The sequence below is a fragment of the Haemaphysalis longicornis genome, unplaced genomic scaffold (genome assembly GCF_048455015.1).
Source record: "Haemaphysalis longicornis isolate Haplotype H1 unplaced genomic scaffold, Haemaphysalis longicornis Haplotype H1 scaffold_1, whole genome shotgun sequence".
NCBI lineage: Eukaryota > Metazoa > Arthropoda > Arachnida > Ixodida > Ixodidae > Haemaphysalis > Haemaphysalis longicornis.
Genome location: NW_027526203.1, coordinates 234,886,764 through 234,904,683, shown reverse-complemented (window position 1 = coordinate 234,904,683; position 17,920 = coordinate 234,886,764). Strand labels below are relative to the sequence as shown.

Below are 17,920 nucleotides of genomic sequence, written 5' to 3'. Positions count from 1 at the left end.
CACGTTAAAGATCCCCAGGTGGTCAAAATTAATTCGGAGCCCTCCACTACGGCGCGCCTCATCGCCTGCGTTGCGTTGGCGCGTTAAACCCTACAATCAATCAATCAAATTTCATCAAATTCGTTGAAAAGCAAAAAAAAAGTTATTTTAAAGATATACAGCGTAATTTCGATGATACGAATCTGGGTGATACAAATTTCGGGATGATACGAATTTCTGATAATTCCCGCCAAAACTGCATTGTTTGCAATGGGAAAAATTTCGATTCTTATGAACGGACCTGCGCGGCCTGGCGGATGATGCGAACGAGCCGGCGAGGTGCCTGACTGCTGAGCGAGCAAGCGACAGCAACGTATGGGCTCTCCCTCCCCCCTCTTTGTCGCTCTTTCTTTAGGAACGGCCGGGCTGTTGTTTTCTGCTTGCGAAAACGCGCTGCACTCTCCACAGGCGCGCTGACGCTGCCGCGAAACCACCCGCATGCTCCGCGGGGCACGGCCGGTGGCGGCAGCATGGCGGCAGCTTCGTTCGCGAAGTGGTGCAAGGTGCTCGAGCGACTGCTTCTTAAAATGCTGCTCAAAGCACACACGAAGTTGCTTGTGCAGTAAATGAGCTAATAACATGGGTGAAAACGGTACTATAAAACATAATCTGCGCTGCTAGTGAAAGCACCCATGAAATATCTGCCGGGGTGCCGGGGGTGGTAAGCCTAAACAGCTCCGGTGGAGCCAGTCGGCTGTCTTGCGTGCTTCGAAACTGCCGCCATGAGACGCACGCCTCCCCGTTGGCACACGCCGTCAGGCTCCTCCCACTGCCGCGCGCGTCGCACGTAATTTTTTGGCCGAGGCTCAGGCGGCCGTGGCCGCGGAATCGCCGACACGGGCGTGAAAAAATCGCACATGCAACGCCGACGCGCTCGAATAGCGTGCAGAAATGTGCCATGCGGTTCGCACCCTGACTGTTGCAGTGTGTAGTGAGCTTGGGCACCACGAGTGAGGAGACGAAAGTCCAAAAAGGACCGCTCAGTGACATGGAGGTTAAAAAAAAGCAGAAAAACGTCACGGATTTCTTCACAGGAAAGTAAGAAAAGAAATAAACGAAAACTTTTTGTTAGTGCTAAATTTTTTGGTCTGCGTTAGTTCATACGAATTTTGGATGTACAAATATTTTTTGCGGTCTCGCGAGATTCGTATCATCGAGATTCTACTGTGCTTGCAAAAACGGAAGATTGGGTGGGTTGGTGCATTTAAAAGTGCAAAAACAACGAAACACAAGATTGAGAGAATTAACAGACGCAGTGCTGATTCACAACTAAATTTATTCAACCCAATGCAGTACCTTTTTATGGCACTCATTTAACGGAGAAGAAAAGAAAAACAGTGACGGGGGATTACAATACAATCAGGAACAACAACACGTGTGAGGGTTGTCTTTCAAAGATAAAAAGATTACAAGAGGGGGGGGGGGGGGGGGGGAGCGTGACAGAAAAGCATAGGCGCACTTTTTACGGTGAGAGTAGCGGCCAACTATAGTGGTAAGGGCCAAAACAACACCAGAGCAAAACAGGCATTAAAAAGCTAGTTGGAGGTGTTCAGCTCGAGGAAGTGCACTTCTTTTTTAAAAGGGGAAGTGAGGACCTGCTTACACAATCATCACCTAGTCTCTGAATTTTTGCTGCCTGCTGCCTCTAAAATTTCATGAACCGTTAGTTCGTCATGCTTGCCAATAACCGAACACCTCTCAAAAAGTGTGGTGCTGCCACAATCACTCCAATGCATTGATGCACGGCTGCACACTGTGGCCGAGAGGTCTTTCTGATACTCACTAAGACAGGTTGAGGCATCTGCCCCTCCGCCCATGGTAGTACTGTCAAACGCAACTATATTGAACGCGTTTACATCAAATTACCATGTATATCGCACTATTTCTGGACACAGTATATTTTGTGAGCCTCACCTGTGCAATGCAGTGCAGCCTGCCAAGGTGCCCACCATGGGTTCAAGCGAGCCAAGCCGTAAACCTCCGCGGCGGCCCTCGCCATGCGTGCGCAGTCACTCCGCGAAGACGAAGTAGCTCCTCAGAACTTGGTTTAATTCCGGGTAATCCACGGTACAGCAACCAGCCCTGGTATTACACTCCTAGCCCTGGGGCAGAGAGGGGGGTACCCGTCGACCGTACGCTTCAAGCCACAGAGCCCGACGCGCAGGGAGGGTAGTCGGCAGCTGTTGTTCCAGTGTACGCTGCGTAAGCCACCAAAGTGCTGCGGGTGATGGGCCCGGCTATGACCGGAACCGACCACCAGACTGACGGAGAAATCCAACTCCCGGTACGTTCGCCGACCTCACGGAAGTGAGAAAACTGCGGTCGCTCAGGCCGAAGCGAGCGAGCACCAAGTACCTGTCGGAGTCGGCACCCAGCCAATCTCTCCTGGGTCCGACCGAAGCGCATGCCCGCCGCCGCGAGCCCTTCGGCAGGGCCACTACGTCACGCCCCATGTGGCCCTTGGACCGGCGCGCATTGGTCAGCCCGTACCCCCTTGCAGGGAGAGGTCGCGAGGGGCTATCCTCGCCCCTCTGGGAGAGGGGATCGCGGGGTAGCGTGCTCGCATAATTGGGAGCAGCCCCAATTAAGATACCCACAATTTACAGTGAGAATATATAGCCAAAATTATGCTTATATCAAACAAGACTACCAGCGACTTCCGATATATGGAACGACAAATGCTGCAGAAGTGCCCCCCAAGTTGGCTTTCCCCCGGGGAAAACTAGAAATTCCACCAGCACACACCCCTAAAAGTGGCTTAGCCTGGCCACTCACTGGCAGCAGGCGGCCCTCTCCTGTCCTCCCCTTTCACTCTCCTTATCGTGATTGTGCCACTGTGCCGTGTAGGGCGAGCTGTCGACACCCCCTACAAAAAATGATCGTGGCCTGCCTGACATGCTTTTTTTTTTTTTTTTTCGTTCATTGTGTTTGTGTCGTTCGTCCTTTGTGAGCTTTTTCTGGGATGTAGCTGTGGTCACTAGTGCTAGTGTTAGTGAATAAAGGCTTATTTAGTGTCCCTAGCTAGCACAAAGCAGCCAAATTTGCCTTTTGCCATGAAGCCGGCAAACGTAAATTGAGTCGAATGTGGTGAGAAGTCGGACGTCCCCATGATGCATGAGATTCCCAAGAGCATCCTCAGCGCAGTTGGCAGGGAGCTTAGATTAATCTTCTTGAAGTAGGCTCTGGGCAGGTGTTACTAAAGAAACCGCCCAAAATTTCTTCTAATCTGCTGGCTTGTGCATGCGAGTGATGTCTTTGAAAATCCTGAGGAGTGCAATGAAGCCACCACCAGTGTAGCCGAAGTGTGGAGTAAGCTGTTGGAATTTCCAGCCGCCGTTTCCAGATCAACGGTCGGCGAGTTTACATGTGTGAATGATGGTGTTGCGACCATGGGAAAGTTTGTAAGACTTCATTGCCGACAACATACTGGGCGCAAGTGAAAGGGGGCGCAACGAGGAAAGCAACTATGATCCTTTGCCCACAACCTCCAATGTAAATGTTGCACTTGCACTAGACCAGCGCTTCTTCACCAGTGTGAAAGGTTGCAGCCTTGGCTGCTCCAATACTTTAGACAATGTGTAGATGTGCGTACTGTGTCGGGCAGCGAGGTTGCTGAAGCAGAAGAAGGTACATTTCGTGCAAAAGTAAGGCAGTTTCATAAATGGTATGTGCTTTTATGACATCCAATTGCTTAGCATGCTTATATCGAATTATGTCCTATATCGAACTGATATGTTATTTTGCGAGTTCGATATAACCCCACAATAATGCAACTGCGGGGAAAGCCAAAAAAATCGCTTTTGCGAGAATTTTGTTGCAGCGAGAATGAAACATAAACGACAGGAAAAATGCGTCCGAGCGAAAAATTAGTTTCCGAAAGTTAGTTATATTACTTTGTGAGACTTATCTTGCAGCATCTTCACAGCTCAGCCCTCACACCGCAAGTGGGTCATTGCTAGTCGTCGTGTGCAGGATGCGCAGGAACGATGGGATCGTGTCAAATGCATCCAAAACACCCCACGGATTCGCCCCCTCTGCATGTTTTTCTCCTTTGTCCTCACCACCGAGTATGTCCGAGCATGCAAGGGAAGTCCAGCTTCTTCTGTTGACAAACCTTGCCAGACAGTGGCACCTTGTTCCAGATCTGCTCACTAAACCAAGTCAGCACCTCTTTGTTGATGTCCAGAAAGGCCACAGCCGTGACTGTTTTGTTTTGTGCACGTGCGCCATTAAATAGTGGCGTCCTTGCTTTTCAGAATGGTAGAGTGAGCTGCAGGCATTTCCAAACTCGTCGGTGCTATCCTCCCTTTTTCCATTTGGGCCACTGACTTGGGCAGTGACGGCTGCCTTATCTTGTAGCATAAAGAATTCCACTTTTGGGCTGGCAGAGGTATCTTACTAAGAGCAAACATGCCGATCACCGCACACACAACAAATGCACGCGCACTGTTCAATGGTTGCAGGCTAGCGTAGCCCAAGCCAAAGCAGAACCCTGAGTCGCCATGTGTTGCCCCCTGGTCGTGTCGCTATGAGGCTGCCTCGCTATGAGGCCATGAGGCTCCATGGCCGCCTGCTGCACGATAGTTTTTGTAAACAAATATGGCGGCAGCCACACAAGCATGCTGCGGCAGCAGTTTACTCACTTTGAGATGGAAAAAATGCATTTTAGCACTTTTTGGACACTGTTAGCCTCAAATGGGTTGGTTTAATGCCGACCGGGCTTGTAGCAAATTTCATTAACACACGGTCGCTTTCCAAAAACATTTCGTTGCCGTGAGATATGAAATACACGGATGTCTATGGAGATTCGCCAGGGATCCGAAAGTATTTTGTTGCCGTGAAATTTCGTACCCGTGGGATTTCGTTACTGCGGGGTTTGTCTGTATTTGTCACATGACAGCGGTGTAGCGAACGCGACTATGTGCGCACGGCACGAACGAGTGGTGGTGCCTTGTGTCGCATGACACACCCTTGCCAGGATGGTCATTCAGTGCTCTGCATAAGCTGAAAAGTTTCTCGGGGGCCAAAAAGGTTAGAGAGCAGACACCTCCTTAAGAAAAAAAGAACCGTGATTGGGCCATACATGCATTGGTTGTCCCACAACCTGATGCACCAGGGGTTTGTAAAACGCTCAGCGCGGTTTCAAAATCGGCGTTCGAATGTATGATCAGCTGGCTGAAGACTTCCGTGGTGCGTTACAGGAAGAGTTAAATGTCCCATTTACGGCTAGAAAGCATACCTCATGGTTTAGACAGGACTGTAGTAGAGTAAGTCATGGCTCAAGGGGGGGGACACTGCTCTTAAAACAGCTTCCTTTAATTGTAGAGTAAACTCTAGCACTGGTCTCTGGCTGGCAGGATCTTGCGAGCATACCTGTTGCCCCTGTGCCTAGGGGCCTCAAACGAGATGCAATCTAAACACCGTTCACTGTTTCTGTGCGTTATTTGTAGGTGTCATTTTTGCGAAGTGTGACCTGGCCTGCAAGTGAAAGCGAACCGCAGAAACTGCTCAGCTCACTTCTTGACCACCTGCCCGCATCGTGTGAAACTTCTAAGCAGGCTGCTCCGAAAGGTAAGTTGGTGTACCGAAGAAGATAAGTTTACTCATGATGATTTTTCACCTTTTCCAAAGGGTGTGGCTTAAGGCCTTGTTATGCTGAACAAAATTGCAGGCTGTAACCATTTATAAACCTCACTGACTGTTTTCTGGAAAGTTTCACTATAACCTGGTTTCACTTTAAATTAAACTAACTATTAACAGAAATTTGCTTGTATGATAACTTTTATTTGAGCGTGGTGGTGTTTCATAATCTTGGAGTTTCTTGCAGCTCTCGTTAGACCATAGCATCCAGTTTTTCACTCCATTCGTTGTGAATGAGTTTTCTTGCGTGTTGGTGGACTTGTGAACTTAGATTTCTACCGGGGTGCTTTTTAGGGGCTCCAGCTGACAGGCGTCGGCACACTGTGTGTGCACTGTTGCACCCCACTGCTGTGCACTCACCGGGGGGCCTCGAAGGGCCAAGGCCGCTTATCGCAAGGTTGCAGGTGCAATGCCCAGCCTGGGGGAGCTGTTTCTCTCATTCTCTCGCAGAGGCAAAAACAAAACAACCGTGTATGCGAGTTTCTAGCCCACATTAAAATAGTTCTGGTGTTACCGTAAATTAATCCGTAGCCATCCACTGCCGCGCACCGCGCAGCCCAGACATAGTGTCATGTTATTGTGGCTCTGATTTTACAGTTAAACCTCGATATAACGAAGTCGTACTTGCGGGCGAAAATTTCGTTAAATCGAGAATTTCGTAAAATCGAGGTTTCGATTTTACAGTTAATTTAACCAGTTATTGAAGTTTCAAAACCTTGCCCATCGCTCAGAAACAACTGCTATGTTGTTACCTCTCCACTTAAACCGAAATTTGTACTAAAACTGGCCGCGAAAATTGTGTGAATTAAGAGCTTCAACACTTAGGCAATGGAATTCGGATAGCCGACAGTAGTTCATGTCGTCGTAAAACCGGTGCTTTTTCCGCAAGGCCACATTAAATATGATAGCAGACTAGGTTTCCACTCTTTCTTTTTTTCATTTCGGTCACTACTAAATGCCGCTGTTAGTCAATTGAACGCGCGTCCATGCCCCGTGAACTTCACCCCGGCGAGGTGCTGGTTCGAAGTTACGCCTTTTCGTCCGTTCAGTGGTAGACCTAGGCGCGGCGTTGAGGGGTGCGGTGGGCCAACAGCGGAAGGGTGCTATAAAGCTTTCGAAAGATTTTTTTATGCACAAAGGCTCTGCAGTATGGGCGCGTGATGCAACCACGACACCCGAGATAAAGCCATAATTGAGAGTTGAGCGGAGTACACACGGACCGCTTCACTTTGTGGAGCAGCGCTTACGTGCTCCCGCTAAAGCGGAAAGCTTACATTAAATATCTTCTTGCAAAATTGATTAAGCAATTACTTTTATGCCCACTGAGCCCTAAAGAAACCGATTTCTCCGCATCGCAGCTGTCTAATGAACACGTTTTGACTACGTTTGGAGAGCAATTTATTGCCACCAGCACTCGATGTTCAAGCCGTAGTGAAGAAGTCCGTAAGCAGTGCTTGCGATTTCTTGACCTGGGTGGGCTTTACCGCTCGTATGCTGACAGCGCTAACAAGGCTTGCTCTTCAACATTCGCGTGCGCCTGCGTGCCTCCGCAGAACGTCGATGGCATCCATCACTTCAATGGCCTTCGCTTTCATCGACACTTCCTCAGGCTCTTGTTCGGAACACTTTTCTTTCCCTTGGAGTGCTCATGCTGCTTATAAGACTCATCTAATGATGGACGAACAAAATATCAATGTGGTTATCAGCGAGCACAACCTAGAGCAGCAGCACCGTGAGCAAGAATGCGTAGAAAGATACTTTTAGTAGGCTTCGGCCTTCGGCAGCCTAAGCATAGAGGGCGCTGGCGTAGGCAACGATGGAGATGTCAAAATGGTGGCCGCACTATTAAACCATCCATGACCGCTAGCGGTTTTTGAGCGGCTTCTTTCATCGCTTTTAATTGTTGTCAACCGCATAATTCACCGCTTTTCTTTCATTTTAGCTTTTTAAGAGTTAATGTGAGTACTGAATGTTTTCAATGTAGGCTCTGAGAGGCAAAATAAAACGTGCCTCGACCGGAATTTCGTTCTTCCTTTCTCTCCATCACTTCGTTAAATCGAAAGCGCCGCACGAAATTACTTCGTAAAATCGAAATAAAAATACATGGATTTAGCAAAATTTTGATAGAAAACTTGAAAAAATTCGTTATATCGCGAATTTCGTTAAATCGAGGTTCGTTATATCGAGGTTCAACTGTACCAGCAAAGTCAAAGCCAAGAGTCATAATGGTGTGTTGGCAGCTACGTATGGAATAACTGTTTCAATCGAGAAAATTTTTTGAGAAATTTCTTGTGTGTGCTTGCCTCTTTATGTTGGCGAATTTTTAGTCTTTTGTTCTGAAGTAGAATCTAATCTACAATGCGGAAAATGTAAGAAAACACATGGGTGGTTTGGGAGTGGCATATGGCAGACTGGATGCAAATTCTTGTGGGAACGAAGCGCTATAGCTACTGTATGCGCACATGTCAAATCTACACTTTTTCTCTCCAACTTTCTTCTACGATATTGACTTGAAAAAAAAAAAAAAAAAAAAGATGCGAGTAGTAGTTCAGTCTACACCCGTTACAACGGACCCTCTTAATCCGGAAGAAAACGTCTGCTGTAGCCGAGGTATGCAGTATCCGACCAGGGTTGATGGTGGGGGGTATATGAGCGCAAAAGTGGGTACTTTGACCGATATTGCATATACATAGTACAGACACTTCGTTCTTTCTACACGCCTGCAGCACCTCTGCACAGTGTTCGCGCGAGGGCAAAGAATCGCCTAAACACCGTTTCCAAAACTTAGCACCGGCACTTGGAAAAGGCCTAGCGCATGCGGTCAAGTGTGCAAAGACGCATGATAAGCAGTGCAAATGAAGCAAGAATATAACTAGGAGCAATTTATTAACCAGCTGTAAAAATCAGTCGTGGCCATCAGAGTTAGCTACACTCTTTTGAATCCTTTCGTGACGAGGCAGGTTTACCCGAAACTGTTCGTTAAACAAATCGTATTGCTGCGTGACGTTTCCCCAAGGCAGCTGCCACATTTTTTACGATTTGAGTTCTCGTCATTGAAATGGCGGATCTGATGAAGAACATCTGTGAAATCGAAAGTCCGACCAGTTGCACTGTGCACGGCCAGCGGCAGATTGCACACAACGGGTGGGAACCAACGCCCCTACTTGAGGCATTTCTTCCCTGTTTCACCGAACGGAATGGGAACGATGCATGCGTTGGAATAATAAAGACCGAACTTCACTCAACCCGAGTTCTTTATTACATAAAAAAACTGTGACGAGGGCAGATCTGACTCCGGGTGCACCACTTCACATGTTCAATAGCGCAGTTGTTCAGTCTCACCGGAGTCGCGTTTTTTGGCAGCGGCCTCGTTCTTGACGGTCGAGTGAACTGTCTGCTCAGACAGGCCTGTACTTCTGGCGCGTGGTCAGCCTGTTTTTCCCCATGTTCGACAGCATTAATTACGCTTAATTTATCCAACAGTGAAATCAGCTACCCTGCCATTCATGCCGCTGGTCGCACAAAAAAAAAAAAAAAAACTCCACTGGCACTGGCTTGACTTGGCTGTGTCAATGACCCGGCTGCCAACAATGTTGCCAGACATGACAGTTTTCTTGCCAAACTAAACAAAGAAAAAGCATATTGGGTGCGGGTCCGCGGAAGTCCGTTATAAACATTCAGTCGAAACAATTTTTGCCTCAAATTTAATCCATTGTAGCTGATAGTCTGCTCTAGCTGGGTCCGTTATTAGCGGAGTACACTCCAGTTAAAATGCATAGAGACCAGACATAGCAACAGAAATGGTCTGTTGTAACCGGAAGTCTGTTGTTGCCGGATCCGCTGTAACGAGCGTAGACTGTAGACGGTTTGAGTATATACCCAAAAAAACCTCACCTAGCGAGGGTGCACGTGGTTTAGGGTATCATGTAACGATGTATTTTCCACAGCCGTTGTTTGTTTCCTTCCAAACCTTCAAATACGGCGCACCATATCCATCTTTACAAACAGGTTGTCATTAGAAAACCAAGTTCAGGAGTGCCCACCTCTCCACACCGCATAGTTACGTGTAAAGGCTGCACCCCAAGTTTTTGGCTAGATATTCAAAAAGGTATGCACATACATCAGACATCATTCATATATGGGCCACACCTTTCTTTTCAAAGGTTTCCAGCCAGCCACTAACACTGCTACCCCGCGAGCCGAGTCATCATCATGGGCACGGCCTGTGATGATGATAAGCAGGAGTGGAACAGCTGTGCCATTTGTGCCATGGTCTCCAAACTTGTGTTTACCTGTGCCATCCTGCGCCGAACCGCCCTTATTGCGCCAAACTTGTTTACCAGCGCCGTCCTACGCCACAGAGCCCAAATTAGCCGCCAGATACGACCGCCATGATGCCCTAAGCCTGACAACGTGGCTGAAACGTCGTGTTTTCTGTTTCAGTGTGGTTATGGTTTCGGTTTCATTATTAAGACTATGAGCAACTGTGGAAGTCCACTTGTGCTTAGCTGTAAGGCCAAAGGCACTATGCGCCTTCTCCGCCTCGACTTCGAATTTATTTCTGTCGCATTTGCACCGTTTTGTTTGCTGGTGCCAGCCGCTGTGCCGCAAGCAATGGAAAGCGACCAAAGTGAGTGAAATGATTTTGTGTCACGTCGCAAACAGATAGAAAACTAATATTCGCATGACAGGTTGTAGTTCATTCAAGGTGAACTTCAATTTAGTTTACTATTTTTGATGAGCATAATTGCATTTATTGGACAATCAGGGTCGTGTACGTTTTGCCCTTCCTTATTAATTTGGTTCGTCTTTGTTGTGAGGTAATTACTGTATTTACTCGAATCTAACGCTCCCTCGATTCTAATGCACACCTGATTTTGGCGACTGGAAAAACGAAAAAGCACAAAAGTTCCCTGCACAGGATAAGCACCGTTTATGGATGCAAGAACTTTATATATTATTCGGCTAGGTGGCTCTAGCCGCGACCTACTCCGTAATAAACCACCCATGAGGGCCGTCCTTCCAAATTCAGATCACGAAAACTCGAAAAAAGGTCTTTAAAAATGTTCAGCGGGAGGCTGTCACACAGCGACAATTCCTCTGTAGAACAGGGCGCACTGCACGGTAAAACGTAGGTTCTTGCTGCTCTGTCTCCTTTCTGGCGGCTAAGTATAGAAAAGCGGAGCTTGCTATCTGAAAAGGGGTGTTTTCTATCTGCTAGCATCTATTTTTAACTTTTACCGGCACAAGAAGTACCCATTCACTCCGGCTGCACATGACCTTTGCACTTTGCTGATAATATGCTGGTGCCCACGCCACCCACTTTTTTGTGCGTGCGTATGTTGTCCTCATTCTGTGTGAAGACATACCGTATTTTCGTGCGTATAACCCACACCAGAAATGTGAAAATTTCAGTGGCAAAGTAGGGGTGCGGATAATACGCGGGGTTTATCCTTTAGTGCAGCTTCACGGCAATGCACTTTGTGCCGTGAAGCTCCTACGCAGTAACACTGACTAGGCCTTCCATGGCAGCGATTGCGCTAAACATGTAAGGACAAGGAAGGAAAAACAAGGACGAGCACACACTAACAACTGAATTTTATTAGTGAATTGTGACTTTCGCCTTGCAGTCAGTGTATTCTACTTGCTAAATATGCGCTTTTTCTATCTACAGTGTATGTGATGTGTTGCTTGAGCAATAGCTTTGGTGCAGCCATTCCTCTATCAAATGTGCGGGCAATACGTGAGGATTTTTTTTTCTTTTCCGGCGGGCTGAAAGTGGGGGTGCGGATTATATGCAGGGGTGGGTTATACGCGCGAAAATGTGGTAAATCTGTTTTGGAATTTATTTTTCATTTTGACATTGCTGCAGTTCTCGCAATCTTCGACGCTTAGCTGGCACAACTGCAGTTACCATTGCCTTGCTAAGTTGATAATGCATGATAATTGATAAGCAACCACTAGCACTGTTTCGGGGGTACTCTATTCTAACGCGCAGGCGATTTTAAGGCGCATTTTTCGGAAAAAAAAAGGTGCGCGTTATAATCGAGTAAATACGGTACTCATTTTCACCTATGAACTTTGGGGTTAGCTTTGCCTGTGTGGAGGATGGTCCCGCATTAATTATGCCTTCTGACATGCTGTCGTTCCGTAGTCTACCGTGTGTGTTTGCTGACTCTCGTAACCCCGTGATGAGCAAAGACAATGCTGCGTTCTGCTTCACGCGCACTGAAACCGCTTTTCAATAGAATAATGCAAGCAAACGCCATGATTTACGGAATGTCGTCGTGCGTTCACTTAACACTGCCATCTGCCAGACACGAAGCAAGGCTTGTTATCTGATACCCTTCGACTCTGCGCGTGAGGTTTACCCTTTGAACGGTGATAACGCGGTGTACTCGCTGGGGCCGATGGTGGATAACTTCGCGTATTCTAAATTTCGCGACGTAATACAAGCACTGTGTTTCTGATTCGGAGTAGGTTCTGGTGCACGGCAAATGCCTAATATAGTAGATAAATAGATTAAAGTTAATTGGCAGCAGCCTGTGCCAGACCCCTGCCAAACGGCCTTTCTGGGCTGCTCCAAGCCTGCTACAAAAGGCAATTTTGCCTGCTCCTAGGACTGCTCTCAAACCTAGGTACCCTGTTCCACCCCTGTCTAAGTAACAATAGCGAAGGCTTGCAAGGCTATTGGATACAGCTGCAACCAGTTGCCATTAAAGCTGCATATAATATGAGCAGAGATTAGCGAAGAAATAAACTTGTACTTGTCTAGCGTCACGCTGCCTGTGCTGGGACACAATTCACAAACCAAAGTGCAGCCATGTGGCGAAGGAAGAAGTTGCATTTCAGTGCCAAACAGCCACACCTTAACTCTTTCATTACCACGCCTATTCAAATCGTTCACCGGTGATCGATGATTTATATTGCCTATTTCGACATATTGTAGTCGTTTCTCGTACACCAAATGCGGCCAGTGGTTAGTCTAGATACTGCACTTTTAGAATCAGTTTAAATTTTCCCGCTCCAGTGACATTGAGATTTTTGATGGCGTTTTTTGCGAGCTGAGGTGCATGTGTTTTCGAGGAAGGGGGCATGGCTCTTGCACTTGACAAAAAAGGATGCAGATCGTGGTTAGGCTGCATTACCGTAATATTTTTTTGTCAAAAGGCTCCTGGCAAGTGAAGTACCAAATAATGTTGTCAGCTTTGTGATCCGACAGCGTTGGGAGGGGATAATTACTTGAAAATGACACCAGCTATTCACTAGCGACCTTTGGTTCGGTGAAGGGGCAGCTTTATTCTGCCAAAGCTCATTTCTGATGGTCCCCCGCATGTCTAGCAAGTGTGCCTGGCATTTTCAACCAGTTTCCAGCAGTTACGGTTTCGTTTTTGCGTTGTGAAATTCATATTTGGCGCTACTACGCAGTTACCGAACTAGAAGCTCATTTGCCATTGCACCTCTGTTGCCCGCTACTGTTCCTTGAAACAAGCAAGCCGCTCATGCTTCCACTTTATGCCTTACTTATGCGATAACAGCTTCCGCGGAAAGTCAAAAGATAACACTAAGTCGTCGGGTATCAGTTCAGACGAGGAGAAGGCTTCCAATTGGCCTTGAACAGCACCAGCTGTTCACCGGCCAGTTTTGGTTTCATAGGAGGGTATTTCCGGAGGTCTAGTGTCGCTGCTTAGTAGAACTGTCTACTCTGACGCAGTCTCTAAAAGCATTGTATTTGTTTCGTTTCGAAATTGTTAGGTGGTGCTGCAATGTAGTAGGCTAGTAGTGCTGAACTCGCTGCATAGCATGACGGCGGTTTGGTGGAAGCTTGCTGGGCATGATTCTAGTGCATCGTATCTTATTCCTGCAAGCAGGGCTACCATAGCAGGGCTACCATCAGAACGTTAACAAGCATCCACCAAAGAGTTTGGTTTTCAACTCCAAGCGGATTTTTTTGCATCGCTTGCTTGCCTTCAATATTGTGCTGGTCGTAATCGTTAACAAGGTGTTTTTACATCACGTGGAGGCTAATTGGGGCCTTTAATAATGTCAAACCACCAGATTTCTTCTAGAGAACCATCCAAAATAGCAAAATTTGAAATAGTGATAGGGCTTCACCACAAGAAACGAGCACCACGCTGGCTAACATTTTCTTTTATATCTGACAAATTGTACCGGTGCAACTCAATTTTTTATAGGACGGGTTCTTGAAATGTTTACCTACAAAATGTGTATTCTAAATTTTTTCTACTACTGGTGGTTTATTATACACAACTTACTTTTTTTATTTTCTTCAATGCCTGGACAAAAATTTCGAATTTGGTAATTTTTTTCGCAATCATTATTTATGAAAACATTATTAAAACTGGTGTCGTTGGAAAGGGCGTGGAATCATCTGCATTTTAGGTCACTGCTATGTGTGCCTAACCAATAAGTATAGCACAGAAAAAATGTTTTGTTAGACCCCTCAAAATTGGTCAATTTTCCGCGGTAACGAAAGAGTTAAGCACATTAGCTGCTTTCTTCACCTCATACTTTAGTGTGAGGGCAGGGGGGGGGGGAAGAATAGGCGCAAAAGAACCACCAGACACAGGCAACACCCTCCAAGGAGCTGCACAGAGGCAGCAGGTGACCCGTGCTGCTGCAGAGGAGCAGGATCACATGGAATCCTTTACATCTACAGTCTAGTCCACTTATAACGATATCCAAGTGCCAAGAAAATCCCATCGTTATAACCGATAATCGTTATAAGCGGGTCGGGAAAAAAAAAAGCCACAAGAGAGATCAAAACATTTTATTTTCTTGCAAGTGAGGTAGTGCAACTACTCGTTTGCAGAAAAGCCATAGTCAGTCAGCTTTGACTGCTTCACGCGAAGCTGACGCACATCTTTTTCGAGAGCATCTAATTGCTCCAGGCAATTAGATGCTCGCCGGAGCGCCGCAGGCGAATCGGCGATGGCGTCCGAACGTTCAGTCCGACTCCGCAGTGAAACTGGTGAAACGTTGAACGGAGGCAGATGCGTAGAAAAAAAAAGCACTCAGTTCGGCGCGCAGAAAAGGCGAGGGAAACTCCCGAGCTGCGAGCAGTACGAGCCGAACTGGCCGAACCAGCCGAACGTTGGTTCGGCCGGACACGCGGATGAGGCCAAAGCAGCGGCTCCGGGAGGGGAGTCGGGAAGAAAAGCTGCTCCTCCTCTCGCTTGGCGCAGTCGACTCGTTTTCTGAGGGGTGGACGGGATGCAAGGCGCGTCGCGTGCTGTCGGCGCCGAGTGCCGGCGCCAGCGCCGGCGGCAGCTCGCATTTTCGGCGCACGCGGTAAGCGGATTCAATCGCTATATCCGATATCGCGGTTTGGGAGCATCGTAGTAAGCGGGTTATTTTACCATAGAAAGCATACAAAATTGGACGGTGCAATCGTTGTCCATCGTTATATCCGATATATTGTTATAAGCGGTATCGTTATAAGTGGATTCGACTGTATTCGTTTCCCCCTCTGCTGCCGAGTATCTTCTCTCAACAAACTCTCACACAGGATGCATGTGTAAACGGAGCTGGTCTTATTTCATTCAGGTTCCACGCCTAGGAAAACTGCTGATGGTGAGGATGATTCAGCGACGTTGGATTCTCAGCCTGAAGAAGTTCTGGTGGTTCCTATGCCTGACTTCACTCTGGAGTGTCCTGGCATGCTTAGTGAGGAAAAGGTGAGGCTTCAATAGGTTATACCACCAGCATAGTTTTTGCACAAAAGGCTCCGGTGCTCAGTTTTTATGCTTTTCAGAATCTTCAGGAAAAAAATCACTCTTCTCTATACCAGTTCCTAATTAATTCCAGTTCCCAGTCCCTAAAGGTGGTTTTTGGGCTGCATGGTACAGGACTAGTAGTAAGTGGCGGATCCAGGTTTTTTTTCTAGGGGGGATGTCAGCTTCTATCGATGATGATGATGGTGGTGGTGGTGATTATGATGATAAAGAGGAGGAGGAGGATATTACAGTTAAACCTCGATGTAACGAAGTCGGTAAAATTCGTAATTTACTTCGTTACATTGAAATTTCGCTACATTGAAATTCCCGATTATAATGAAGTATTCATCCCGTGAAGCATTTCCTGAAAAAGAAAACGTGGCGCGCATGCACGGTTGGCGCACTGTTTCTGTTTCTTTTGGGGCTTAATCGTCTACACGGGCATGAGCATGAACCGCATGGAGCGTTTTCTTCCCGCATAAACGCGCCCCGCGAGCCACAGGCGCGCTGATGCAGCCGCAGAGACCACTTGCGCGATGCGGGTAGCTCCAGTGACCACTTCTAACCGCTCACTGAAACACAACTCGAGGGGCAAACGAGAGGGGCATGCGAAAAAAAAGCGGATAACGTGGGCAAAATTTTCACTCTAAAACGTCATACGAGAGCGCTCATCAAATATCCTCCGGGGCGGTAAGCCTAATCGTCTAGCCAGCCGGCATCCCCGAGCGCTTCGAAGCTCCCGCCATAGGGTGCGCGCCTCCCCATTGGCGAAACCATGGCGAAACTGGTCAGGCTCCTCCCACTGCCGCGCGCAGCGCGAGTCACTTCCTGCCGCCGGCACGTAATTGCGGACGCCGGTGTGAAAATAAATGCGCGTGCAAGGCTCCTAAAGATTCACAAATGCTTGCTGGGACGATGAAGCCCAACAAGCATGAGCGAACTTGAACGAAGTGCAAAGCGGCGGCAATGCCAGAGGCGATTAGGCTTACCACGGCGGAGGATATTTGATGGGCGCTTTCATAAGCGGCGCGTGTCACGTTTAACAATGAAAATTTCGCCCACGTTATCCGCTTTTTTTCTCGCATGCCCCTCTCATTTGCCGGCCTCTCCAGTGGTGGGCCTCGCAGCCAATAAATTAAAAAATTAAGGAGGGGGGGGGTCAGGACATCCGGACCCTCCCTCTGGATCCGCCAATGCTTGTAGGCAGGTGGGATAAGAAAAGCAAGGATGACGGCAAGGATGATGCCATCTATTGTAATCTTCTTTCTTGACACCCAAACAATGAGTTCAATAATAAGTGCTGCTCTAATTGGACGTGAGGGTGACATGTGCTGCCATTTTCACGCTTTACATGGCAATACTTGAACATAAATGATTACTTCTTTTGATATCTCGCCTCATTTTGCACAACACGCTTGCCACATGTACATTACATGGCAGCTGGGAAGGACCCGTCGTATGTCTTCTTGCACAACACACCGTGTGTGTAAACTGAGGAGCAACATCGCAGACCACACTTGAAGCTGACAGGTTTAGTGGCGGGGGATGGTGTAAACTGTAATAGGAATTGTCAAGTACTTAGTTAAGCACTGGCATATTATAAGTGCTGGCACAGTTAAATAACCACACTAAATCTGTGGGGAGGAAGCATGACTTAACAGAATCCCCTGCTTGTGCATCTCATGTACCATATTTACTGCGGATGTGCAAATATTCAAAACTTTCAGATACTGAGGCAAATAACACAATATTCATTGTGTCTTCAAATCGAATAGCACTATTAGAAAATTTTGAATATTTTCAAAGTATTTCAAAGTTTGAAAACGCAAATGAGCAGTTGTTTCAGTAAACTCGAATGCTTGAAGTTATGCATTGTTGAAAACAAGAAATGTCTTGCTAAAACACTTGCAAAATATATTCTTTCCAACAAAGTTAGAACTAGCTGGGCACCGGTTGTAATGGTCGATTGCCACAAGCATGCACTGGTGTTCTCCGCTAGCGGGAATGGGCTTTCCCGCATTGCACTGACGATGTGTGGCTGAACGGGAGAGGAAAGTGCTTTTGGGGAGCGCCTCTTATCCCCGTGGCGTTTTGTTAACTCTGCCTTCATGCTCGTCTTTTTACATCTGGATAACTTGGTTGCGCTGAAGCTGCCTTGGTCAACACTTGCTAGATAAGAAAGCTTAGCTGCGCACTGGCATAGTACCCGGTTTTCCAACCAAATAGTGTTCATCTTTTTTTATTTGCGATGTTTGTGTTCTGTCTTTCTGCAAAGGGGCAAGTAAGACAGTGTTTTGCATTATGTAAGAAGGAGGCATTCTTGTAGCCTTCAAACTTGCAACAATTCTTGGGTGGGGGCGACTGCTGAAAGCAAAATGACAAGGCAACATTCACAAGATTGTGTGCACACAATGCGCCATCAATCAGTTACATCGACAAGACGAGGAACTTTCCCGAATGACTCTGACACCAGCAAAACGATGTCCGGAAGGCTGTCATAGCAC

General features: G+C 47.3%; 1 protein-coding gene across 1 annotated transcript in view; it reads left to right on the top strand.

The window, feature by feature from the left end:
• The window catches only part of Gapvd1 (GTPase activating protein and VPS9 domains 1), a 100,599-nt gene that overhangs the window by 31,501 nt on the left and 51,178 nt on the right, over positions 1-17,920 (top strand). Inside the window, exons 6-7 of the mRNA XM_077674635.1 lie at positions 5,490-5,610; positions 15,247-15,377. Coding sequence (XP_077530761.1) covers positions 5,490-5,610; positions 15,247-15,377 — 252 coding nt within the window. The remainder of the gene's footprint in view (positions 1-5,489; positions 5,611-15,246; positions 15,378-17,920) is intronic.